We start from the raw sequence: 24,977 nt of genomic DNA, 5'->3' as shown, positions 1-24,977 counted from the left end.
CCACCCCAGCCGGCCGGAGAGAGAAAGCCAGAAACCTCGCGACCAGCCATGGGCCACCTCTCCGGAAAAACACCGGGATTTTTTTTTTCTCCTGCAGAAAAAGCTTTAGGATTGGCAGTTTAAACAAAACATGTCTATTTGCATACCTTCGGTTTGCATGCATTTGTCTCTAAGTGAGCAACCCTGGGTAACAAGGGGAAAGTATGTGACAATTTGCTCAGAATCTTAATGTCAGAAAACTGGAGACTGGGACAGGGGGGTGTCGACTCAAAGCTGTGTCTCATTTAGTAAACTGAGGCCCAGGTAAAAAGTTTTAAAACCTCGCAACACCCAGAGAAGTTGTGTTCCAGCCTCCCACCTCGCCCCAAAATGCCACAGCTCCTTTTCTAAGCCAGGTGAAGTCACAGAGCGTGGACAGAACCCACAACCGTCCAGAGGAAGGGTCACTGGGTGCCACCTGGTTTGCATCTGTGCCTTTGTCCTGCCCAGTTCCTGAGTGGGACCGCAGGCCCGGAATGTCAAGGCAAACAGTTCTACTTCAGCCACTGGGCTCCAGTCCCACCCCTTTTGGGGGCCTGAAGTTAGGAAGCATCTGGCAGCTGCCTTCTATTTAAGCAACTGGCCTCCTTAGAGGCCACTCCTTGGCCATGCCAGGCGTGGGTATCTGGCCAGCATGCTGCTCTGCACAGCTCGCCTGGTCGGCCTGCAGCTTCTCATTTTCTGCTGCTGGGCCTTTGCCTGCCATAGCACGGAGTCTTCTCCTGAATTCACCCTCCCTGGAGATTACCTCCTGGCAGGCCTGTTCCCTCTCCATTCTGGCTCTCTGCAGGTGAGGCACAGACCCGAGGTGACCCTGTGTGACAGGTGAGTGAGGGGTCAGCGGAGCCACACTTAGTGGGACCCCTGGCTATAGGGCCCCTCTGGCTGCCATCCTCAAACAGGACCTTTCTTCTGCCTTTGCCCCTTGAACTGTCCCCAGGCCTTGTCCATCAATCCACTTGCCACCTAAGTGCTGGCTAGACCTTCCTAGACACTTCGGCCAGTTTCCAGTTATTTCACCCTTGCTGTTAGAATGTGTTGTATTGTAACTTCATTGAAACTGGTTCTTGGCTTTGTACCATACCTAGATGGCCAGGCCTAAGCAAGGGCAGCTTTTTCCCTCTTCTATCTTCTCTCCACTCCTACCCATGTTCAAAGCTCCCTAGAGTCCCAGATGACAAGTATGATTCTCCGTGGTTCTCCATGGGGTGGGAAGGGAAGACACATCCCATTAGATGCTTTAGGAGCTTAACAAATATAAATTAGGTTGATGGCATCATGAAGTCAACAATCTAGGTAGAGGGGAACTACTGCTTTTCTTTTTTATATATATATATAAAAATGTATATATAAATATATAAATAAATAAATATATATATATACACTTTTTTTTAAAAATTTTTTTGAGATGGAGACTCACTCTGTCATCCAGGCTGGAGTGCAGTGGCATAATCTTGACTCACTGCAACCTCCTCCTCCCGGGCTCAAGTGATTCTCATGCCTTAGCCTTGGGAGTAGCTGGAATTATAGGTGTGTGCCACCACACCCGGCTAATTTTTGTATTTTTCGTAGAGACGGGTTTCACCATGTTGGTCAGGCTGGTCTCGAACTCCCGACCTCAGGTGATCCGCCCACCTCGGCCTCCCAAAGTGCTGGGATTATAGGCTTGAGCTACCACGCCCAGTCTGCTTTTCTTTTAAAGAAGACAGTTGCAGCCAAGCATGGTGGCTCACGCCTGTAATCCCAGCACTTTGGGAGGCCGAGGCGGGCGGATCACGAGGTCAGGAGTCTGAGACCAGTCTGGCCAACATAGTGAAACCCCGTCTCTACATAAAATACAACAAATTAGCCGGGTGTGGTGGTGTGCGCCTGTAATCCCAGCTACTCAGGAGCCTGAGGCAGGAGAATCACATGAACTCGGAGGCGGAGGTTGCAGTGAGCCAAGATCACACCATTGCATTCCAGCCCAGGCGACAGAGCGAGGCTCCACCTCAAAAAAAAAAAAAAAAAAAGATGACAGTTGCTTGCAGACTGTGGAAGTCACAGACCCAGAGGCCCAAGAATGCTGCCGAGGCTTGGCTGCAGGATGTCCTACCCATGAAGCACACGAGATGGTTGGCTCAGGAAGAAGTTTCTGGAAATCTAGTGTATGACGACCTACTCGAAGGGCTACAGCTAGAAACCTGGATAAAGAGATAAAGAGAATGGGCTGGGAAGAGAGATTGGGTAGAGCAGGAGGAGGGAAGACATGAAAACTGGCTTCAGATACCTGAAGAATTGTCTCAGGCAGGAGGCACGAACCCTCCTTTGAGAGACTCAGGGGACAGAAGTGGTAGAAACCATGGAAGACCTTCTAACAAGCAAGAGGCTGGAAAATGGAAAAGGCTAGCACACTTTATGTATTTGTTTGTTTATTTGTTTATTTATAGAGATGAGGTCTTGCTCTTTCCCCCAGGCTGGAGTGTACTGGTGCAATCATAGCTCACTGCAGCCTCACTTGGGCCTCATTGAAGCTCAAGTGATTCTCCTGCCCCAGCCTCCCAAGTAGCTGGGACTACAGGCATGCACTACCACTCCTGGCTAATTTTTTAATTTTTTGTGGAGAAGATGGTCTCACTGTGTTGCTCAGGCTGGTCTCAAACTCCTGGTCTCAAGTGATTCTCCAGCCTGGGTCTCCCACAGGATTGGGATTCTAGGTGAGCCACTGTGCCAGCCATTACAAAAATGTTTTTTTGAGCTGGGATCTCACTATGTTGTCCAGGCTAGTCTCCACCTCCTGGGATCAAGTGATCCTCCATCCTCAGCCTCCTGAGTAGCTGGGACTACAGGCATGGGCCACTGTACCTGGCTTAGCCTGCTCTTTAAACGGGGCTGAATCCTGTCCCTGGCTCATTCCTGTTGGGCTCCAGACAGGAGTTCCCGAAGGAGGGGTGATAAGGCATATAGGCCCTCAACACATTCATAAGTGTCCTGGTGAGAAGCACTAATTAAACAAGGTTAAGCAGGTGTAGTGGTTAGTTTTTTTTTTTTTTTCTGAGACAGGGTCTTCCTCTTTTGCTCATACTGGAGTCCAGTGGTACAATCATAGCTCACTGCAGCTTTGCTTGGGCCTCAGTGAGGCCCTAGCTTCCTTACTAGCTGGAACTACAGGCATATGCCACCACTCACAGCTAATTTTTTAAATTTTTTGTAGAGACAGGGTCTCACTACATTGCCCAAGCTGGTCTCAAATTCTTGAGCTCAAGCAGTCCTCTTATAGTGCTAGGCCTCCCAAAGTGCTAAGATTACAGGCGTGAGCTGCAGTGGTGAATTTTGCGTGTCAGATTGTCTAGGCTATGGTGCCTAGAGTTGTGTAGTCAAACATCAGTCCAGCTGTTGCCATGAAGGTATTTTTAATTTATTTATTTTGGCTGAACGTGGTGGTTCACGCCTGTAATCCCAGCACTTCGGGAGGCCGAGGGAGGCAGATCACTTGAGGTCGGGTTCCAGACCAGCCTGGCCAACATGGTGAAACCCTGCTTCTACTAAAAATACAAAAATTAGCCGGGCTTAGTGGCTGGTGCCTGTAATCATGGCTACTTGGGAGGCTGAGGCACAAGAATCACTTGAACTGGGGTGGCAGAGGTTGCAGTGAGCCGAGATCGTGCACTCCAGCCTGGGCTAGAGTCTCCAGCGAGACTCAGTCTAAAAAAACAAAAAATTATTTTGAGACAGTCTCCCTCTGTTGTCCAGCCTGGAGCCAACTGGTGTGATCTCGGCTCACTGCAACCTCCGCCTCCCAGATTCAGGCGATCCTCCTGCCTCAGCCTCCCAAGTAGCTGGGATCACAGACATGTGCCAGCATGCCTGGCTAATTTTTGTACTTTTTTTTTTTTTTGAGATGGAGTCTTGCTCTGTCGCCCAGGCTGGAGTGCAGTGGCGCGATCTTGGCTCACTGCAAGCTCCGCCTCCAGGGTTCACATCATTCTCCTGCCTCAGCCTCCGGAATACCTGGGACTACAGGCGCCCGCCACCACGCCCGGCTAATTCTTTGTATTTTTTTAAGCAGAGACCAGGTTTCACCATGTTAGCCAGGATTATCTCAATCTCCTGACCTCGTGATCCACCCGCCTCGGCCTCCCAAAGTGCTGGGATCACAGGCGTGAGCCACCACGCCCAGCCCCAATTTTTGTACTTTTAATAAAGACAGGGTTTCACTATGTTGGCCAGGCTGCTCTCAAACTCCTGGCCTCAAATGATCCACCCACCTCGGCCTCCCAAAGTGCTGGGATTACAGGCATGAGCCGCCATGACCAGCCTGAAGCTATTTTTTAGATGTAGTAAACAATTAAATCAACAGACCTGAGCTGGGCATAGTGGCTCATGCCTGTAATCCAAGCACTTTGGGAGGCTGAGGCGGGTGGATTGCCTGAGCTCAGCAGTTCGAGACCAGCCTGGGCAACACAGTGAAACCCTGTCTCTACTAAAATACAAAAAAATTAGCTGGGCATGGTGGTAGGTGCCTGTAATCCCAGTTACTTGGGAGGCTGAGGAAGGATAATTGCTTGAACCTTGGAGGTGGAGGTTGCAGTGAGCAGAGATCACACCATTGCAGTCCAGCCTGAGCGACAGAGCGAGACTCCCTCTCAAAAAAAAAAAAAAAGCCTGAGGTTTTGGCCGGGCGCAGTGGTTCACGCTTGTAATGCTAGTACTTTGGGAGGCTGAAGTGGGTGGATCAACTGGGCCGAAGCAGGTGGATTACCTGAGGTCAGGAGTTCGAGACCAGCCTGGTCAACGTGTGAAACCCCGTCTCTACTAAAAATACGAAAATTAGCTGGACGTGTGGGTGCACACCTGCAATCCCAGGTACTCTGGAGGCTGAGACAGGAGAATCGCTTGAACCTGGTGGGCAGAGGTTGCAATGAGCCAAGATCCTGCCATTACACTCCAGCCTGGGCAACAAGGCAACAAGAGTGAAACTCCGTCTCAAAAAAAAAAAAAAAAAAAAAGCCAGGTGCAATGGCTCACTGTAATCCCAGCACTTTGGGAGGCCAAGGCGGGCAGATCACCTGAGGTCAGGAGTTCAAGACCAGCCTGACCAACATAGAGAAACCCCCCCTCTCTACTAAATATACAAAATTAGCCGGGCATGGTGGCGTATGCCTGTAATCTCAGCTACTCGGGAGGCTGAGGCAGGAGAACCCAGGAGGCAGAGGTTGCGGTAAGCCGAGATCGTGCTGTTGTACTCCAGCCTGGGCAACAAGAGCGAAACTCCATCTTGTAAGGTTAGCCGAGAGAAAGAACAAGCAGACCCAAAGTCAGGCAAGCAAGTTTATTAAACAGTTGAGCTGCTCCACAGCAATCAGAGGAGGCAACAGCCCAGGCTTAGACTAGGGGGTATAAGTATATTTTAGGGAGGGAGCAGGGGTGCCTAGGGGCTGTTTCTAGGTAAACCCAATTCCTGGTCGATGGGCAAAACAACAGCTGGGGAACATCTGCCTTGGCGGAGGGCCTGCAGGTGGTGAGAAAAAGAGGGGACAGAGAAACACAAGGGGTGGGGAAAACATCCGCCTTGGCGGTGGGCCTTTGCTGGGTTGGGTCCCTAACATTCCATCCTTTAATAGGTAATAGGAAGGGGTGTCATTGCCTTCTGACTGCTTCTAGCTAAAGAGGAACAATGTTGGCCGGGTGTGGTGGCTCACACCTGTAATCCCAGCACTTTGGGAGGCCGAGGTGGGCAGATCACGAGGTCAGGAGATCAAGACCATCCTGGCTAACATGGTGAAACCCCGTCTCTACAAAAAATACAAAAAAAATTAGCTGGGCGTGGTGGCGGCCGCCTGTAGTCCCAGCTACTCGGGAGGCTGAGGCAGGAGAATGGCGTGAACCCAGGAGGCGGAGCTTGCAGTGAGCCAAGATCACGCCACTGCACTCCAGCCTGGGTGACAGAGTTGGAAGACTCTGTCTCAAAAAAAAAAAAAAAAAAAGAGGGGCGATGTTTATGGAGAAAGGCTGTGGGGTTGGGATGGTTGTTCTTGAAGCCGCTGGTATTCCTGAGGTAGCATCATGTCTTGTACTGTCCCATGGGTGAAGGCTCTAATATGGCCCTGTAAAAACTGGGTAAGGAGATGTAGGAGGCAAGGGCCAAATGCTAAAAGGAGAAAAAGGGTTATGGCAGGGCCTAGGAGGGGCATTAGCCAGGGTGCCTAGGGGTTTCAAAATTATTGGGGCCAGGAGTCTGAAAGGCGCTGCCTGATTTCAGAAGCCCTTTCATTTAACCATCGGGCAGCATCTCATACTAGTCCTGACTGGTTAGTATAGAAACAGCACTCTTCTCCTAAGAAGATGCACAGTCCACCTTTTTCAGCAGTGAGGAGATCTAAACCTCAACGGTTTTGAATTGACACTGCTGCTAGAGTCTATTTGGGGCCGGCCACAGTGGCTCATGCCTGTAATCCCAGCACTTTGGGAGGCTGAGGCAGGCCGATCACGAGGTCAGGAGATCGAGACCATCCTGGCTAACACGGTGAAGCCCCATCTCTACTAAAAATACAAAAAATTAGCGTGGTGGCGGGCGGCGCCTGTGGTCCTAGCTACTTGGGAGGCTGAGGCAGGAGAATAGCCTGAATCTGGGAGGTGGAGCTTGCAGGGAGCCCAGCTCGCACCACTGCACTCCAGCCTGGGCGATAGAATGAGATTCTGTCTCAAAAAAAAAAAAAAAAAGTCTATTTGGGATTGGAGAGTAAGGATGGATTCAGCTATGACTTGTGGGCTGTCTGAGAGATCTTTTGAGAGAGCGTGATAGCAGGACAGAGAGGTGGACAAGTGTTGGGGTGATCACGCCCAACACCAGGCCGTGGGGGCTACTAAGTCTAGCAGAGTCAAAGGAATAAGAAAAGACGAGAGAAAGTGGGAATAAGAAAAGACAAGAGAGAAAGTGGGACCAGGAGGCCAACTCTAGTATGGAGGCTGCGAAGGCCCTGAGCACTGGGAGCCCACACTATTTATTGGTGATTAAACAAAGAAACAGGTGGTGAGGATGTGGGGGTTGAAAGGAAGCGCTGTATCAAGTGAATGAGCTACAGCTGTGCTGGTGTAGCATTTTCTTTGAAACATATGGCTACTTGAGATAATGGGAGTTCTAGAAGCAAGGAGCCAGCAAGTCTAGAGACATTCCAAAGGCCAGGAGGGTTTTTTTGTTTTTTTGGGTTTTTTTGAGACCAAGTCTCACTCTGTCGCCCAGGCTAGAGTGTAATGGCGTGATCTCGGCTCACTGCAAGCTCTGCCTCCCAGGTTCACGCCATTCTCCCGCCTCAGCCTCCCAAGTCACTGGGACTACAGGCGACTGCCACGACGCCCGGCTAATTTTTTTGTATTTTTAGTAGAGACGGAGTTTCACCGTGTTAGCCAGGATGGTCTCAATCTCCTGACCTAGTGATCCGCCCGCCTCGGCCTCCCAAAGTGCTGGGATTACAGGCATGAGCCACCGCGCCTGGCCAGGCCACGGGGGGTTTTAGACCCTGGACCCTGGACATGTTCCAAGACTCTTTTACATTATGTCAGACATGCAAACCCTGCCTCAGCTTCTCTCCCAACACTCAGCTTTTCTCCCAACAGACAAGCCTGCTATCCTTGTTCCTGTTGCAGTGCTAATTCCTAGTCCTATAAGCAGGAGTATTAGCTGTACGGCTCTGCGTTGACGGACTTGAGCTTTAATAGGGATTGGTAAACTCTGATTTCCAGGGGCAATGTCAATTTTGGGGCTTAAGAAGACTAGGGTGCAGGTGCTGGTCCAATTGGTAGGGAAGCAGACATAGGTTGAGGTTTCACACAAGAAAAATACACCTTGGCTGGGCAGAGAGAACTGGTTATGTATATTGAAACAGCATGTGAGTTTATTGTTTTCATCCTCCCACGTGCCTACAGTGCTTGCTAAGGCGGCTCCAGTGAGTGGCTGAAAAGGAGTTGCAGGAATAATTGGAGTGGCTCCTGGTGTTTTATTCTCCCACTGGAGAAAGAATCATTTTGTGTCTACCAGGAGCCATTTGGAAGAGTAATTCAAAGAGGGTATAAAGAGGCATTTGGCAGGGAGGGGAGCCGTGCTGCAAGAGGTCCATGGGTGAGTGGCCACACAGCCTGTATGTCTGCCATTCCAAAATCTCGATTGTTTAGTAAAGAGCTGGTGGTGACTTTTGGGGGTCCTGAAAAGTGGACAAGTTGTTTAAATTGGGCCGTTTGGGTGACCTTAAAATTTTGGTGGTTGTTTGGGGCTTGAAGCTGTAAGGTATGGTTACATTCATGGGACAGTAGGTGACCTAAAGTCAGACCTGAGGGCAGGTTGTATTGGATACACACAGGGGCTTGGAAAGTCAGACCGGTGCCAGTGGTCACAGGGCCATGAATGGGCTTGTCGTTACTTGTATATTGGGTAAGACTGGAGATACAGAAGAGTAAAAGTTGTACTATGTGCCCTGTCAGAGAGTTTTCTGTCATATCTATGATAGAAAATTTAGCCAATGACTGCATGTCTAAAAGTTGTAAGGGGCTTTTTCCTTCATAACAGGGGTGATAGGTTAACTTAGTAAGAACTCAGTCTTTTGAGGGAACGGGGGTGGCAACATAGGAGGTAGTTGATAGGGAGATACAGAGCCAGCAGTCTTTTGCTAGGATGGAGTTGGACTGGTTTAGTGGGGAGGGAGTTAAGCTAAGGGTCTTGTAGAGGTAGCTGGGTACTATTGGAAAGGGGAGGTGTGGCTACGTGGGGCAGCCAAGGGATTAGGAGAGGTAGATAGGCAAAGAGTAAGTAGGAAAGTAAATAAGTGTGTTTCATCTGGGGAGAAGTCACACAGGGTGCCTTGAAAGAGGACGTCATCTATCCACTCTAAAAGAGAGTCGAGAGTGGGAATTTGGGGCTAAAACCAGGAGATGTCTTGGCAAATGGAGAGGATGAAGAGAGTGAAGTGGCAAGGTAGGCAGGAACAGGGCATTTGAGAGAAATCAGGAATGTACTTGCGATTGTCAGGAGGAGAAGGAGGAGTCTTGGAATTGTTTAAGGGTCTTCTTTAGGGACGGGCATGAGGCAGAGTTTAGTTGGGCCAAGGAGAGTACTGGAGAATCGGCGGAAGGCAGCGGGTGGGTCACTTGTAGGCGGATTAGTCGTAGGAGCCCTTTTTAATCTAGAAAGTTGGTACCAAGAAGCATGTCCTGAGAGTTTGGCTGTGGTGGGGATTGTGAGGATGACTTGGAAAGGGCCTTCCCATTTAGACCTGGGGCTGGCTGGGTTGAGTTTTTAAGAAGACGTGTTCTCCTAGAAGGAGAGTCTGGTCGTGGAGCCTTCATGGGGTTTTGGGAGGGCCTGGTCAGCTTGTTCGCGGAGGAGATGGTGGATGAGAGAGAGTGTTGGGAGGTATTCTCCTAGCTGAGAGTTAGAAGGGGGCCTGTTTTGTAAGAGGAAAGGGTGTCCATACATTAACTCAAATGGACTGAGGAAGGAGGGTGCTTTTGGGCTGGCTCTGATGCAGGCTAGGGCTATGGGGAGAAGGGAGGTCCAGGGTTTCTGGACTTCAAGAGTGAGTTTGGTTAACTGAGTTTTAAGGATGCCATTTGCCCTTTCAACTTTTCCTGATGACTGGGGTCAGTATGGGATATGGAGGCGCCACCAGGCGCTGAGGGACTGAGAAACCTGTTGAGTGATTTGGGAGATGAAGCTAGGGTCATTGTCTGATTGTATGGAGCAAGGGAGATCAAATCCAGGGATGATTTCTGCTATAAGAATTTGGGCGACTACTGCGGACTTTTCTGAAGAGGTCGGAAATGCTTATACCCGCCCAGAGAAGGTGTCTATAAGAGTAAGAAGAAATTTTGTCCTCTTGACGGGAGGCAAGTGGGTGAAGTCTACCTGCCAGTCCTCCCCTGGGAGTGTTCCTCTGAGCTGATGTGTAGGGATCGGGGGAGCGGAGCGCCGCTTGGGAGGAAGTAACAGAGAATATACGACAGTTGGAGGTTATGTCTCTTAGTGAGGTGAATAGGTGAGGGGAGGAGAAATAAGGGTGAAGGAGTAGGTACGGGGGCATGCACCGATATGGAAGGATTGGTGAAGAGATGTTAGAATTTCTATGATAACTTCAGGGTTGAGGAGAGGTTCATGGGAGATATTAGGGAAATAAGGCTGCAGGTGATTAAGCATCTCAGTACAGGAGTGGGTGGGAGGAGAGAAAGATACTGCAATTAGAGATACAGGGTTAAGGGGAGCACTTTTGGAGAGACAGAACTCAGGGTTTTCAAGAAAGAGAGCATGAAGTAGTTAGATGCGGGATGGAGAAAGGGCACTTAGTGCTCGGGAGGAAAGAAGATCTTATAGATTATGTGGGCTGTCGGTGGGGTCTTGACCGAATGTTGGTTTTTTGCTTTCTAAGGCTAGGGTGGCTACTGCTGCTAGAGCTCTGAGGCAAGTTGGCCATCCTCGAGTGGTATTGTCTAGTTGTTTAGAAAGGTAAGCTACGGGAGCAAAAGAAGGAGGGTTCCTTTTTGTTGGTCAAGGACACCAAGGGCTATTCCATGGTTCTCGGCTGTGTAGAGAGTGAAGGGCTGAGAAATGCCAGGTAAACATACAGCAGGAGCGGTTACAAGGGCGTTTTTTTGTTTGTTTGTTTGTTTGTTTGTTTTCTTTTTGGAGATGGAGTCTCACTCTGTTGCCCAGACTAGAGTGCAGTGGTGCCACCTCAGCTCACTGCAACCTCCGACTCCTGGGTTCAGGCAATTCACAAGGGCGGTTTTAGGTTTGTGGAAGCTAGGGATTATGTTGTGAGAAGAATTTAGGGGCCCATTTAGAGAGCCTTTGGCTGCTTCATAGAGGGGGCTGGCTAGGAGGGCAAAGTTGGGGATCCATATCCTGAAGAAGCCTGCCAGTCCTAAGAAAGAGAGAATTTCACTCTTAGAGGAAGGTGGGGATAGGCTGTCTATTAAGGCTGCCCGTGCCAGGGTCATGGCTCTGGCCCCAGGGGAGAGTTGGACTCCTAAGTACGTTACTGTTGGGGTGGAGAGTTGTGCTTTGGAGGGGGAGACCCTATACGCTTTGTTAGCAAGAAAGTTTAGAAGGGTAATAGTGTGAGTCTGAGAGTCTTCTAGGGAAGGACTACAGAGGGGGAGGTCACCCACATATTGAAGAAGACAGCTGGGGGAAAGGTCTAAGGAGGTGAGGTCTTGGGCTAGGACTTTCCCAAAGAAATGAGGACTATCCCTGAAGACTTGGGGAAGGACAGTCCATGTGAGTTGCTGTGATTGGAGGGTGTCAGCGTCAGTCCAGGTGAAGGCAAAGAGGTTTTGGGAATCAGGATGTAGGGGAATGGTAAAGAAGTCATCTTTTAGGGCAATAGCAGTGTAGTGGGTGGTACTGGAGGGGATGAGAGAGAGAAGTGTATAGGGGTTAGGGACTACAGGGTGAATAGGAGGACTGCCTGATTAATGGCTTGGAGGTCTTGAACGAGTCGATATGAGCCATCTGATTTTTTAATGGGGAGGATGGGGGTGTTACAAGGAGAGTGTGTTGGTCAAAGAAGACCACGTGAGCAGAGCTTGTTTACGATGGGCTGTAGACCCTTTTGGTGGGTTAGAGAAATGGGGTATTGGGGGACATTGGGGAATTTGGAGGGGTCTTGAGATGGTTTCACTCTGTCGCCCAGGCCAGACTGCAGTGGCACAATCTCGGCTCACTGCAAGCTCCGCCTCCCAGGTTCACACCATTCTCCTGCCTCAGCCTCCCGAGTAGCTGGACTACGGGTGCCTGCCACCGCGCCTGGCTAATTTTTTGTATGTTTAGTAGAGACAGAGTTTACCGTGTTAGCCAGGATGGTCTTGATCTCCTGACCTTGTGATCTGCCTGCCTCGGCCTCCCAAAGTGCTGAGATTACAGGCGTGAGCCACCGCACCCGGCCTTTTAGCTGGATTTTGATGGGGTCATGGTGAGCAGTTAGGGAAGGGATGGTGGTATCCTACACTATAGGGTTAACAAGAGAGGTGGGAAGTGGGTGCTGGGGAGAGGGATCAGGGACTGGACTGGCAGAGAGGAGTAGGAGGGACTCGGGTTTGGGGAGGCAAGAAAATGTGATACAAGCCTTGAATTTGGCTAAAAGGTCTCAGCCTAGAATGGGGATGGGTCAATGAAGCATGATAGAAAGACTATGAGAAAATGGTATTGAATAGGGAACAAGTAAGAGGTCTGGTGACGCGTGGACGTGAGATGATTCTGTCAATCCCCACAACTGAGACTGAGAGGGATGAGTTGGTCCTGAGAATTCAGGCAAGGCTGAGTAGGTGGCCCTGGTATTGATTACAAAGGGGATCGGCGGCTGGGCGCAGTGGCTCACGCCTGTAATCCCAGCACTTTGGGAGGCCGAGACGGGCAGATCATGAGGTCAGGAGATCGAGACCATCCTGGCTAACACAGTGAAACCCCGTCTCTACTAAAAATACAAAAAATTAGCCAGGCGTGGTGGCGGGCGCCTGTAGTCCCAGCTACTGGGGAGGCTGAGGCAGGAGAATGGCGTGAACCCGGGAGGCGGAGCTTGCAGTGAGCCAAGATCGAGCCACTGCACTCCAGCCTGGGTGACAGAGTGAGACTACGTCTCAAAAAAAAAAAAAAGGAGATCGGCTTACCTGATACTAGCAGTTACCCTGGGCTCTGCTGCATTGACGGCAGTTTGGTAGTTGGGGCCGGGGGCCCTGGGCCTCGTCCATCTTCAGCGGCTAGGTCAAGGAGCTGCGGGAGTGTAAGCAATTCTAAACCTTCTGTCTCACTGAAAGGGAGGTGGTTCTGAGGTGCAGGCTTTTCTGTCCATCTGTTGAGAAGACAGTCAGACTTCCAGTGGCCTGTCTGCTGGCAGACTGGGCAAGTGCTCTTCATCACTTGTGGATTAGGACTTCTTTGCCCAGTGGCCTTCTTTGCTGCACTTAAAGCAGGGCCTGGGAGGATTACTGCTATCGGGTCTTTTGTGCCCTTGTGTACTATGGCTAGATTGACAGACAGCCGCAGCTAGAAGCTGGTATTTAGCGTGATCTCTTTAGGCTGTATCTAATTTACTTTGCTCATCCTTATTATTGAAGACTTTGAAAGCCAGATTAAGGAGGTCTTGTTGTGGGGTTTGAGGGCCATCTTCAGCCTTTTTAAGTTTACACCAGGTGTTGGGGATAAAATAAGGAGATAAAATAGGTATTGAGAACAATAGTTCCAGCCGGGAGCTGTGGTTCACTCCTGTAATCCCAACACTTTGGGAGGCTGAGGTGGGCGGATCACAAGGTCAGGATATCGACACCATCCTGGCTAACATGGTGAAACCCCGTCTCTACCAAAAAAAAAATACAAAAAAAATTAGCCGGGCGTGGTGGCGGGCGCCTGTAGTCCCAGCTACTTGGGAGTCTGAGACAGGAGAATGGTGTGAACCCGGGAGGCGGAGCTTGCAGTGAGCTGAGATCACGCCACTGCACTCCAGCCTGGGCAGGAGTGCAAGACTCCGTCTCAAAAAAGAATAAAAAAAAGAACAATAGTTCCTTCTCAGGAGGCAGTGTTGATGCAGGTATATTTTTGGAGAGCCTCTGTAAGGTGGGAAAGGAATTGGGAAGGATTTTTGTCTGTCTTTTGGGAAATTTCTTTAAGTTTTTCAAAATTTACAGCCTTATGGGCAGCTTTGTTAAGGCCTGGATTGAGGCAGGTAATCATATGGTTATGGGATGCCCGGCTGGGGTCTGTGGGTTGGTACTCCCAGGAAGGCTCTTACTGGGGAACAGCAGCGGCTCCTACGGGCTTAGTAGGATCTTGCTGATGAAGATTGGCGGCATGTGCCTGTGCTGCAAGCCACACTCTTTCCTTCTCTTCTGGAAGGAGGGTGGAAGAGAGGATAATGTAGAGATCATACCAAGTGAGTTCATAAGATTGAGTAAGATATTTAAATTCTTTGATATAAGTATCGGGATCAGAGGAGAAGGACCTGAGACGTTTTTCAATTTGGGAGAGGTTGGAGAGGGAGAAAGGGACATGGACACGGACGATCTTCTCAGTTCCTGCCACCTCCCGGAGGGGAAGTGAGGGGGCTGGTTGAGGGGCATGTTGGGCCCGAGAATGGGTAAGGGGTAGAGACGGCGAAAATTCGGAGTCAGAGGCAGGGTGGTTGGAGAGAGGGGGAGAAGGGGGCAGAACAGGAATGGGGATGTAAGGTGGGGGATTGGGGTGGCTTAATGGAGGACCATGATGGTGGCGAGGATGGGGAAAATCGGTGGGGTTAAAAGAAGAGGAGTCATCGACTGGGGCTGTAGGAAGAGTGACAGAGGGTGAGTTGGGTTTGGAGTGGGCGAGGAGGATTTGGAAAGTAGAACAGGACTGGCAGAGAGAAGGGTGGCTATGGAGAGTGAAGAAAACCTGAACATAAGGAATCTCGGACCACTTCCCATTGCAGTGGCAAAAGTTGTCTAAGTCTTTAAGCATGTTGAAATTGAAAGTGCCATTTTCAGGCCATTGGGAGCCATTGTCTAATCTGTATTGAGGCCAGACAGTATTACAGTAGAAAAGCAGCTTCTTAGGATGGACCTCTGAATGGAGGCCAAGGGCATTGAGGTTGCATAGAAGACACCCAAGGGGGGTGGTCTTAGGAAGCATAGAATGAGAAGTTCCTATGGTGAATGGAGTGGGGCAGGCAGAGGAAGAAGAGACTGCCGGTCAACAAGGATGGCGGGAGAGGGCGTCTTGTGTCCCGCAAGCTCTGTCTGGAATAGAGGAGGTAGCCACTGAGACAGGCATCCTTGAAATGGAGGAACCGGAGGCCTGGAGGCCAGAGGAAGCCCTTGGCCCAGCACTGGGTCTTTCAGGAATTCAGAGACAGTCAAGGATTCTGGGTAAATGGCAAGTCTCTTTTACTCACCCTCACAGAAGCTCTAATGATGAATGAGGTTGCCAACAGTGGGAGAGTCTGAGAAATCCTCTGGGTCTTTGGCAGGTTCGGGAAGGGGAGGGTGGCCAGGAGAGAGGTGGGATGAGAGGGGGAAAGGCTCTAGCACACAGCCCGGGAGGAGAGAGGGAGGGAGGGAGAGAGAGAGAGAGAGAGAGAGAGAGAGAGAGAGAGAGAGAGAGAGAAAGAAAGAGTCCTTTAGGGATGCCCGGCCAGAGCCTACCCATTCCTGGGTTTTGGCACCAAAATGTAAGGTTAGCCAAGAGAAAGAATGAGTACACCCAAAGTCAGGCAAGCAAGTTTATTAACCTGCTGGGCTGCTCCACAGCAATCAGAGGAGGCAGCAGCCCGGGCTTACAGACTAGGGGGTGTAAGTATATTTTAGGGAGGGAGTGGGGGCTGTTTCTGGGTAGAGCCACATCCTGGTTGATGGGCAGATGTTAGGGGAAAAAACAACAGCTGGGGAACATCTGCCTTGGCAGAGGGCCTGCAGGTGGTGAGAAAAGGAGGGGATGGAGAAAAACAAGGCGAGGGGAACATCTGCCTTGGCGGAGGGCCTTTGCTGGGTTGGGTCCCTAACACATCTCAAAAAAAAAAAAAAAGCCTGAGGTTTCTGCACAAGGAGGGAATTGAGGGAATTCTGCCTCCAGACCGCCTTAGGACTGAAGAGCATAGTAACATCAATTCTTTACAGAATGTCCAGCCTACTGGCCTGTCCTGGAAAATTTGAACTTGCCAGCCCTCACAATGTGAACCAATTCCTTAAACTAAATTTCTCACTTTCTCTCTCTCCATGGAAAACACTGACTAATGTAGCAGGTTTCTCTGCTCCAGGACCTCAGGACCTTTTCGATGCTAATAAGTTTCTCCATCAGGGCCAGCTTGTTCCTCCTACTGAGCTTCAGAGCCCTTGTTGAAGTTGTGGTTTGGGGGACTGGACCGATGACCTCAAAGGTTCCCTTTGCCCCCAAGCCTCAGAGTCTAGGAGGCCAGACGGTCTCAGCAGGGCCTTGTCCTTCTCAGCTCTCTCTTACTGGCTTTCTCCACAGGTCTGGTAGCTTCAATGAGCATGGCTACCACCTCTTCCAGGCTATGCGGCTTGGGGTTGAGGAGATAAACAACTCCACGGCCCTGCTGCCCAACGTCACCCTGGGGTACCAGCTGTATGATGTGTGCTCTGACTCTGCCAATGTGTATGCCACGCTGAGAGTGCTCTCCCTGCCAGGGCCACACCACATAGAGCTCCAAGGAGACCTTCTCCACTATTCCCCTATGGTGCTGGCAGTGATTGGGCCTGACAGCACCAACCGTGCTGCCACCACAGCCGCCTTGCTGAGCCCTTTCCTGGTGCCCATGGTAAGCTGGAGCCTCAGACCTTTGCCCATCTCCCTTCAGGCAAGTCTGGGTTGGGGCATGTGGGCAAGAGCTGCTGTCCCCCCAAGGCTGCCTGCCCCCCTGGATCTCTTGGGTGGTCACTGGTCTTTAGTCACAAGTCAGGGGTCCCTGCCCAGCATGGTTCCTGCCCCAGCCTTCCTCTCTTTCCAGAGCTGCTTCCAGATCCCTGCCTCCACTCTCATGGGAAAACCCATTCTCCTTGGGAACTACTGCCACTCAGCTGCACCCCTGCTGCCCTCCACTTCCCTCCTCCCTCCAGAGGTTCCATTGCCTTTGTTAGGAATGGACACCCTGGACAGGCGCTATGGCTCATGCCTGTAATCCGTTGGGGAGGCTGGGCAGATCTCTTGAGGCCAGGAGTTTGAGACCAGCCTGGCCAATATGGCAAAACCCCATCTCTACTAAAAATACAACAGTTAGCTGAGAGTGGTGGTGTGTGCCTGTAATCCCAGCTACTCGGGAGGCTGAGGCAGGAGAATTGCTGGAACCTGGGAGGTGGAGGTTGCAGTGAGCCGAGATTGCGCCACTGCACTCCAGCCTGGGTGACAGAGTGATACCTTGTCCCCTCCACCCTCCCCCCAAAAAAGGACACCCTTTGCTTCCGACCCCATAGACTGCTCCACATCATCCCAGTCTCTCCTGCCTGCCTTTCCTTCTTCCCTCCTGGTGCAGAGGTGCTGACATGCCTCACCTTGCTGATGTCAGTCCTGTCTCTGTGCTCATTCTTGCCCTGTACCTTGGACCACAGCCCCTCCTTGGCTTATGGATCCTTCCTCATGGGTTCCTGCCTGGCCTATGGTTGCCCTCATCCCTCTCCCTCCTCCAGGCCCTCTACCCTGAGCACTGACTCCCTGCCCCTTCCCATGGGAGCTTCCTGTTGGCCTCTCCCTGCCCTCATTGCCCCTCAGCCCGATTCTGTCCCCACCACTCTTGCTTTTGCTGTGAGCTGGGCCACCTTCTAGGTCTCCAAATCCTACTTTGCAGTCCTTCTTTATCTTAGGTGACTTGTGATTTTTTTTTCTTTTTTTTTTTTTTTTTCAGATACGGTCTCACTCTGACACTCAGGCTGGACTGCAGTGGCGCAATGTTGGCTCACTGTCTCCCAGGCTCAAGCAATCCTCCCACCTCATACTCCTAAGTAGCTGGGTCCACAGGCATGTGCCACCATGCCTGGCTAATTTTTGTATATTTTTGTAGAGATAGAGGTCTCACTATGTTGCCTAGACTGGCCTTGAACTCCTGGGCTCAAGCAATCCACCTGCCTTGGCCTCCCAAAGTGGTGAGATTACAGGCATGAGCCACCGTGCCCTTTGTGACATTTTTGACCATTCCTCCTATGAGAGTCTTTCCTTGGAATTTATGCCCCCCTCAGCCCCCTGCCCCCACCTGGCTTTCACTTGTAGCCCTTCTCTCCTTTTGCCCCACTTCCTCTGAAAAGGTAGGTGATTCCCCGGAGCAGGCTTCGCCCTCCTCTCCTCCCCTTTTCCAGTTCCCAGGCAGGCTGTGGGCTCGTGGCTTAACCTCCCATTCTCAGTCCCCTCCCCTCTGATCTGAGCCCCTAATGCTGGCCCAACATTGCCACATCACGGACCCAGCAAGGCCCAGATTGACCTTACCTCCCTACACAACAAAAGCCTCTTTTCTTCCTGTATCAGCCCCAACCCTTTGGTAGAGGGTAGTGATGGAGTGGCCATCACCCTGGAGTCCTGCCCACTGCCGCTTCTCCTTGCCCTGCTCCCCACCTTTCATCCTTTCTGGCCTCCTTTTCCACTGCCACAGCCACAGCTGGAATTCAGACCAGCATCACCCCTCAGCTAGATTCTTCCATCAGTGTCCTAAGGCTTCCCCCTGATTCTAGTCTTGAATCTCTTCTAACTTATTCCTCACTGAAGTCAGAGATATGCTCATAAAATGCAAGTCCTGGTCGGGCGCTGTGGCTCACACCTGTAATCCCAGCACTTTGGAAGGCTAAGGTGGGCAGCTCATGAGGTCAGGAGTGGAAACCAGCCTGGCCAACGTGGTGAAACCCCATCTCTGCTAAAAATACAAAAATTAGCCAGGCGTGGTGGCAGGCACCTGTAATCCCAGCTACTCAGGAGGCTGAGGCAGGAGAATTTCTTGAACCCAAGAGGCGGGGGTTGCAGTGAGCCAAGATCACGCCACCGCACTCCATCCTGGGCGACAGAGCAAGACTCTGTCTCAGAAAGAAAAGAAAAAATGCAAGTCCGAACATGGCACTTCTCTGCGGACATCCTTAGGGACTCCCTGTGGCTTACAGCAGTGGCCCCCAACCTTTTTGGCATCAGGGACTGGTTTCGTGGAAGACAATTTTTCTAAGGACAGGTGTCTGAGGGGTTGGTTTCAGGATGATTCAAGTGCATTACATTTATTGTGCACTTTATATTATTACATTGTTTTATACATATATTTATATATTTGTTTGTTTGTCTGAGACGGAGTTTCGCTCTGTCGCCCAGGCTGGAGTGCAGTGGTGTGATCTCGGCTCACTGCAACCTCCGCCTCCCGGGTTCAAGCAATTCTCCTGCCTCAGCCTCCCAAGTAGCTGGGAGTACAGGTGCTCACCACCACGCCCGGCTAATTTGTGTATTTTTTAGTAGAGATGGGGTTTTGCCATATTGGCCAGGCTGGTCGCAAACTCCTAACCTCGTGATCCGCCCACCTCGGCCTCCCAATGTGCTGGGATTACAGGTGTGAGCCACTGTGCCCAGCCATAATGTATTAATATAATAAAATAATTATACAACTCACCATAATGTAGAATCAGTGGGAGCCCTGAGCTTGTTTTCCTACAACTAGATGGTCCCATCTGGGGGTGATAGGAGACAGTGACAGATCATCAGACATTAGATTCTCATAAGGAGCGTGCAACCTAGATCCCTCACATGTGCAGTTCACAGTAGGGTTCTCGCTCCTACAAGAATCTGATGCTGCTGCTCATCTGACAGGAGGGGAGCAGCTGTAAATACAGATGAAGCTTCACTTACTCACCAGCTGCTCACTTCCTCCTGTGAGGCCCGGTTCCTAACAGGCCACTGACCTAACTTTTGCCCTGACCTACACATGCTTCTCTTCTTCCTTGCAAACTGCCTCCAGCCGAAGTCCCTGAAGGTCCCCAAACACACGGGACTATTTCACTCCTATGCAGGTTTTGTCTTCTTTGCTTGGAATGCATCCCCTCACCCCTTGTCCCCAGGCAGATTCCCACCCCTCCCCCAGAACCTGCCCCAGTGGAGCCTTCACAGGTGATTTGTCAGTTTCACAGGATGAGGGGTGCTCTCCTGGTCTCCCGTGCTCCCTGTATCCCCACACCCAGCACAGGGCCAGGCACTGGGGGGGCCTTCAGTGGAGACTGATGCCACTGAATTGGCTGAACGGGACCTCCCACAGATCAGCTATGCAGCCAGCAGCGAGACGCTCAGCGTGAAGCGGCAGTATCCCTCTTTCCTGCGTACCATCCCCAACGACAAGTACCAGGTGGAGACCATGGTGCTGCTGCTGCAGAAGTTCAGGTGGACCTGGATCTCTCTGGTTGGCAGCAGTGACGACTATGGGCAGCTAGGGGTGCAGGCACTGGAGAACCAGGCCACTGGTCAGGGGATCTGCATTGCTTTCAAGGACATCATGCCCTTCTCTGCCCAGGTGGGCGATGAGAGGATGCGGTGCCTCATGCGTCACCTGGCCCAGGCCAGGGCCACCGTCGTGGTCGTTTTTTCCAGCCGGCAGTTGGCCAGGGTGTTTTTCGAGTCCGTGGTGCTGGCCAACCTGACTGGCAAGGTGTGGGTCGCCTCAGAAGCCTGGGCCCTCTCCAGGCACATCACTGGGGTGCCGGGGATCCAGCGCATTGGGACGGTGCTGGGCGTGGCCATCCAGAAGAGGACCGTCCCTGGCCTGAAGGCGTTTGAAGAAGCCTATGCCCGGGCAGACAAGGGGGCCCCTAGGCCTTGCCACAAGGGCTCCTGGTGCAGCAGCAATCAGCTCTGCAGAGAATGCCAAGCTTTCACGGCACACAAGATGCCCAAGCTCAAAGCCTTCTCCATGAGTTCTGCCTACAATGCGTACCGGGCTGTGTATGCAGTGGCCCATGGCCTCCACCAGCTCCTGGGCTGTGCCTCTGGAGCTTGTTCCAGGGGCCGAGTCTACCCCTGGCAGGTAAGAGAGTCCACCCCAGCACCTCCTGTCAGGGAGAACAGCCAATCCTGAGACGAGCAGAGTGGGCACTCTCCGGTCACTCTAAATGCCAAGGGGGGATAAATGCCACTAACTTGAGGTTTTTTGTTTGTTTGTTTGTTTGTTTTTTGAGACAGTCTGGCTCTGTCACCCAGGCTGCAGTGCAGTGATGTGATCTTGGCTCTCTGCAACTTCCACCTCCTGGGTTCAAGTGATTCTCCTGCCTCGGCCTCCTGAGTAGCTGGGATTACAAGCACCCACCACCACGCCTGGATAATTTTTGTATTTTTTTTTTTTTTAAATGGAGTCTTGCTCAGTTCCTCAGGCTGGAGTGCAGTGGCACGATCTTGGCTCACTGTGAGCTCCGCCTCCCAGGTTCACACCATTCTCCTGCCTCAGCCTCCCAAGTAGCTGGGACTACAGGCGCCTGCCACCATGCCCAGCTAATTTTTTTGTATTTTTAGTAGAGACGGAGTTTCACCATGTTAGCCAGGATGGTCTCAATCTCCTGACCTCGTGATCCGCCTGCCTCGGCCTCCCAAAGTGCTGGGATTACAGGCGTGAGCCACCGCACCCGGCCTAATTTTTGTATTTTTAGTAGAGATGGGGTTTCACCAGGTTGGCCAGGCTGGTCTCGAACTCCTGGCATCAAGTGATCCTCCTGCTTCAGCCTCCCAAAGTGCTGGGATTACAGGCATTAGGTCTCTTCTCTTAGACAGATCTTTCTCTCTGATCCTTGCCTTCTCTCACCCACTGTGTCTTGGAAGTGTCAAGTGACAAGATCCAGGGCTAAAACTGTCTGTAAAGGAGGCTTTGTCAGAGGCCTCCTCTCAGGAGGTTGGTGGGGAGGATTGAGGGGCTTCCTAAGAAGGAAGGGACTAGACCTTCCTGATGGGCTGAAACCACCAGGATGGAAACCCAGGAAGGCCCCAGGCCGTTGCTTCTGGGACCATGTGGGTCTGTGCTGTCTATGGTAGCTTCATGATATGCGTTTCTTTCAGCTTTTGGAGCAGATCCACAAGGTGAATTTCCTTCTACACAAGGACACTGTGACGTTTAATGACAACAGAGATCCCCTCAGTAGCTATAACATAATTGCCTGGGACTGGAATGGACCCAAGTGGACCTTCACGGTCCTCGGTTCCTCCACATGGTCTCCAGTTCAGCTAAACATAAATGAGACCAAAATCCAGTGGCACGGAAAGGACAACCAGGTAATGGGGATGTGGCTACTCACCAGGTAACTGCCTTATGGGCAGCCTAGAGCCTGGGGGTGATGCTGACACAGTGTACAGGGAGCAGGAGGGGGACCCCAGGGGGCCAGCTGCCACCACTCTACACATCCTGGCCAGGGAAGCAGGGAAGATGCTCCGTAGGCGAGTGTGCAGATGCGCTGGGGCGGAAGTTCACACAACCAGGGGCCCTGCCCTGGGAGTGAGCCCTGAGGGCAGATGCACAGAGATTCTGTTTTCTGTTCCACATGTGAGCTGTCCTTTGACTTGGGCCCCTATGTGTGGCCCCTCTGGCTTCTTACAGGTGCCTAAGTCTGTGTGTTCCAGCGACTGTCTTGAAGGGCACCAGCGAGTGGTTATGGGTTTCCATCACTGTTGCTTTGAGTGTGTGCCCTGTGGGGCTGGGACCTTCCTCAACAAGAGTGGTGAGTGGGCAATGGAGCAGGCGAGCTACCCAGTACTCCCGGGGGCTGCACGGTGGAGGGAGGGCCTCCCTTGGGCCCCATGTGCCCTGCCCCAGAACCAGGGCCCAGTCACTGGGCTGCCAGTTAGCTTCAGGTTGGAGGACACCTGCTACCAGACAGAATTCTGATCAAGAGAATCAGCAGCTGGGTGCGGTGGCTCATGCCTATAATCCTAGCACTTTGGGAGGCTGAGGCGGGTGGATCACTTGAAGTCAGGAGTTCGAGACCCTCCTGGCCAACATGGTGAAACCCCATCTCTACCAAAAATATAAAAAATTAGCTGGGTGTGGTGGCGCGTGCCTGTAATCCCAGCTACTGGGGAGGCTGAGGCAGGAGAATCACTTGAACCCGGGAGGCGGAGGTTGCAGTGAGCCAAGATGGTGCCACAGCATTCCAGCCTAGGCCACAGAGCGAGACTTTGTCTCAAAAAAAAAAGAAAAGAAAAGAGGCCAGGCCTGTAATCCCAGCACTTTGGGAGGCCGAGGCGGGCGGATCACCTGAGGTCAGGAGTTCGAGACCAGCCTGACCAACATGGTGAAACCCCATCTCTACTAAAAATACAAAAAAAATTAGCTGGGCGTTGCGGCGTGTGCCTGGAATTCCAGCTACTCGGGAGGCTGAGGCAGGAGAATCGCTTGAACCCGGGAGGCAGAGGTTGCGGTGAGCCGAGATTGCACCACTGCACTCCAGCCTGGGCGACAAGAGAAAAACTCTGTCTCAAAAAAAAAAAAAAAAAAAAAAGAAAGAAAGAAACAAAGAATTAGCCAACTGAAAGCCTTAGACTGAGGTGTGTCCTCTGTTAGAGAGCTGTCATCACAACTCCTACAAATGCAATCGTATCCTGAATTCAACCTCTTTCTCTAAATGAATGTAGCTATTGTTCCCTTTGTGCCCTCTTGTCCTACTGTCCCTTCTGTTGCCCATGCCAAAGACAGCTAGCTCCTTGAACAGCTTGGCCTGAATACAGATACTAGCGTGTCTGCAGCAGAGAAAAAAACAGCATTCCCCATCCAGAAATGTAAGGTCAAGAACAGAGAGCAAATCAGGTAGCTAAGGACTCAGGTCCTTAGTTGGTGTCCAGGGGCCACATTCTTTCCTTTCACCATCTCTGTAGGGACAGGAATACTTCCCTTCTGTCCTCAGAGGGTCAGGACTCAGAGAAACCACAGAGCAGCAGCTCAGGAAAGTGCTTCATGGAAATGCTGGCAAGAGAGAGGGGTTAAAATGCCCTCCCTTGGGAGCAGGCTGCTCCCATCAGATCGTAGCCTCTCTGGTATGTGGGCAGAGCTACCAGGTTAAGGTCCTCCCTAGGGTTTGCAAAACCCTCATGGGATCATGAGCCATACAGTACTGACCTGTGTGTCTCCAGAGTCTGTAATTAACACAGGCATTTTGAGAAAATGCTTGGCCTCAGGCCCCACTCCCGGCTACCCCCATCCCACTATGCCTAGTATAGTCTAGCTGCCCCGGTACAATTTTCCCAGTTTCTTGCAGGCCCCTATTTCCTATTCCTACTCTGCTCATCTGGCTCTCAGGAACCTTCTTGGCCTTCCCTTTCAGACCTCTACAGATGCCAGCCTTGTGGGAAAGAAGAGTGGGCACCTGAGGGAAGCCAGACCTGCTTCCCGCGCACTGTGGTGTTTTTGGCTTTGCATGAGCACACTTCTTGGGTGCTGCTGGCAGCTAACACGCTGCTGCTGCTGCTGCTGCTTGGGACTGCTGGCCTGTTTGCCTGGCACCTAGACACCCCTGTGGTGAGGTCAGCAGGGGGCCGCCTGTGTTTTCTTATGCTGGGCTCCCTGGCAGCAGGTAGTGGCAGCCTCTATGGCTTCTTTGGGGAACCCACAAGGCCTGCATGCTTGCTGCGCCAGGCCCTCTTTGCCCTTGGTTTCACCACCTTCCTATCCTGCCTGACAGTTCGCTCATTCCAACTAATCATCATCTTCAAGTTTTCCATCAAGGTACCTACGTTCTACCATGCCTGGGTCCAAAACCACGGTGCTGGCCTGTTTGTGATCATCAGCTCAGCGGCCCAGCTGCTTATCTGTCTAACTTGGCTGGTGGTGTGGACCCCACTGCCCACTAGGGAATACCAGCGCTTCCCCCATCTGGTGATGCTTGAGTGCACAGAGGCCAACTCCCTGGGCTTCATACTGGCCTTCCTCTACAATGGCCTCCTCTCCATCAGTGCCTTTGCCTGCAGCTACCTGGGCAAGGACTTGCCAGAGAACTACAACGAGGCCAAATGTGTCACCTTCAGCCTGCTCTTCAACTTCGTGTCCTGGATCGCCTTCTTCACCACAGCCAGCGTCTACGACGGCAAGTACCTGCCTGCGGCCAACATGATGGCTGGGCTGAGCAGCCTGGGCAGCGGCTTCGGCGGGTATTTTCTGCCTAAGTGCTACGTGATCCTCTGCCGCCCAGACCTCAACAGCACAGAGCACTTCCAGGCCTCCATTCAGGACTACACGAGGCGCTGCGGCTCCACCTGACCAGTGGGTCAGCAGGCACGGCTGGCAGCCTTCTCTGCCCTGAGGGTCGAAGGTCGAGCAGGCCGGGGGTGTCCGGGAGGCCTTTGGGCACCGCAGTCTGGGGTTGGGACGTGTAAGCGCCCGAGAGAGCCTAGACCAGGCTACAGGTTGCCAATAAAGAAGTGAAATGCGTATCTGGTCTCCTGTAGGGGGAGAGGGTGAGGTGTAGCGGATTGAAGTCTGAACCCAGAGCCTGGAAGAGCCTGGCCGCTC

The 24,977-nt window shown here is 51.8% G+C and overlaps 1 protein-coding gene across 1 annotated transcript; it reads left to right on the top strand.

Moving 5' to 3' along the window:
• Positions 1-606: 606 nt before the first annotated feature.
• TAS1R1 (taste 1 receptor member 1) lies at positions 607-24,896 on the top strand. Its single transcript, XM_054437923.1, has 6 exons — positions 607-864; positions 16,004-16,310; positions 19,758-20,519; positions 21,539-21,751; positions 22,074-22,194; positions 23,794-24,896. Exons 1-6 carry the CDS (start codon positions 674-676, stop codon positions 24,723-24,725), a joined length of 2,526 nt encoding a protein of 841 aa, XP_054293898.1. The 5' UTR covers positions 607-673; the 3' UTR covers positions 24,726-24,896.
• Positions 24,897-24,977: the final 81 nt, after the last annotated feature.

The sequence above is a fragment of the Pongo pygmaeus genome, chromosome 1 (assembly GCF_028885625.2).
Source record: "Pongo pygmaeus isolate AG05252 chromosome 1, NHGRI_mPonPyg2-v2.0_pri, whole genome shotgun sequence".
Taxonomy (NCBI): Eukaryota; Metazoa; Chordata; class Mammalia; order Primates; family Hominidae; genus Pongo; species Pongo pygmaeus.
Note: the sequence above shows the minus strand (reverse complement) of the source record. Positions and strands in the feature narration are given on the sequence as shown.

Bases quoted from the DNA above. Each gene is read 5' to 3' on its own strand.
- TAS1R1 (XM_054437923.1), top strand. From the start codon at position 674: ATGCTGCTCTGCACAGCTCGCCTGGTCGGCCTGCAGCTTCTCATTTTC. The intron at 16,311-19,757 runs GTAAGCTGGAGC...GACCTCCCACAG, and splicing joins GCCCTTTCCTGGTGCCCATG to ATCAGCTATGCAGCCAGCAG. The intron at 22,195-23,793 runs GTGAGTGGGCAA...CTTCCCTTTCAG, and splicing joins GACCTTCCTCAACAAGAGTG to ACCTCTACAGATGCCAGCCT.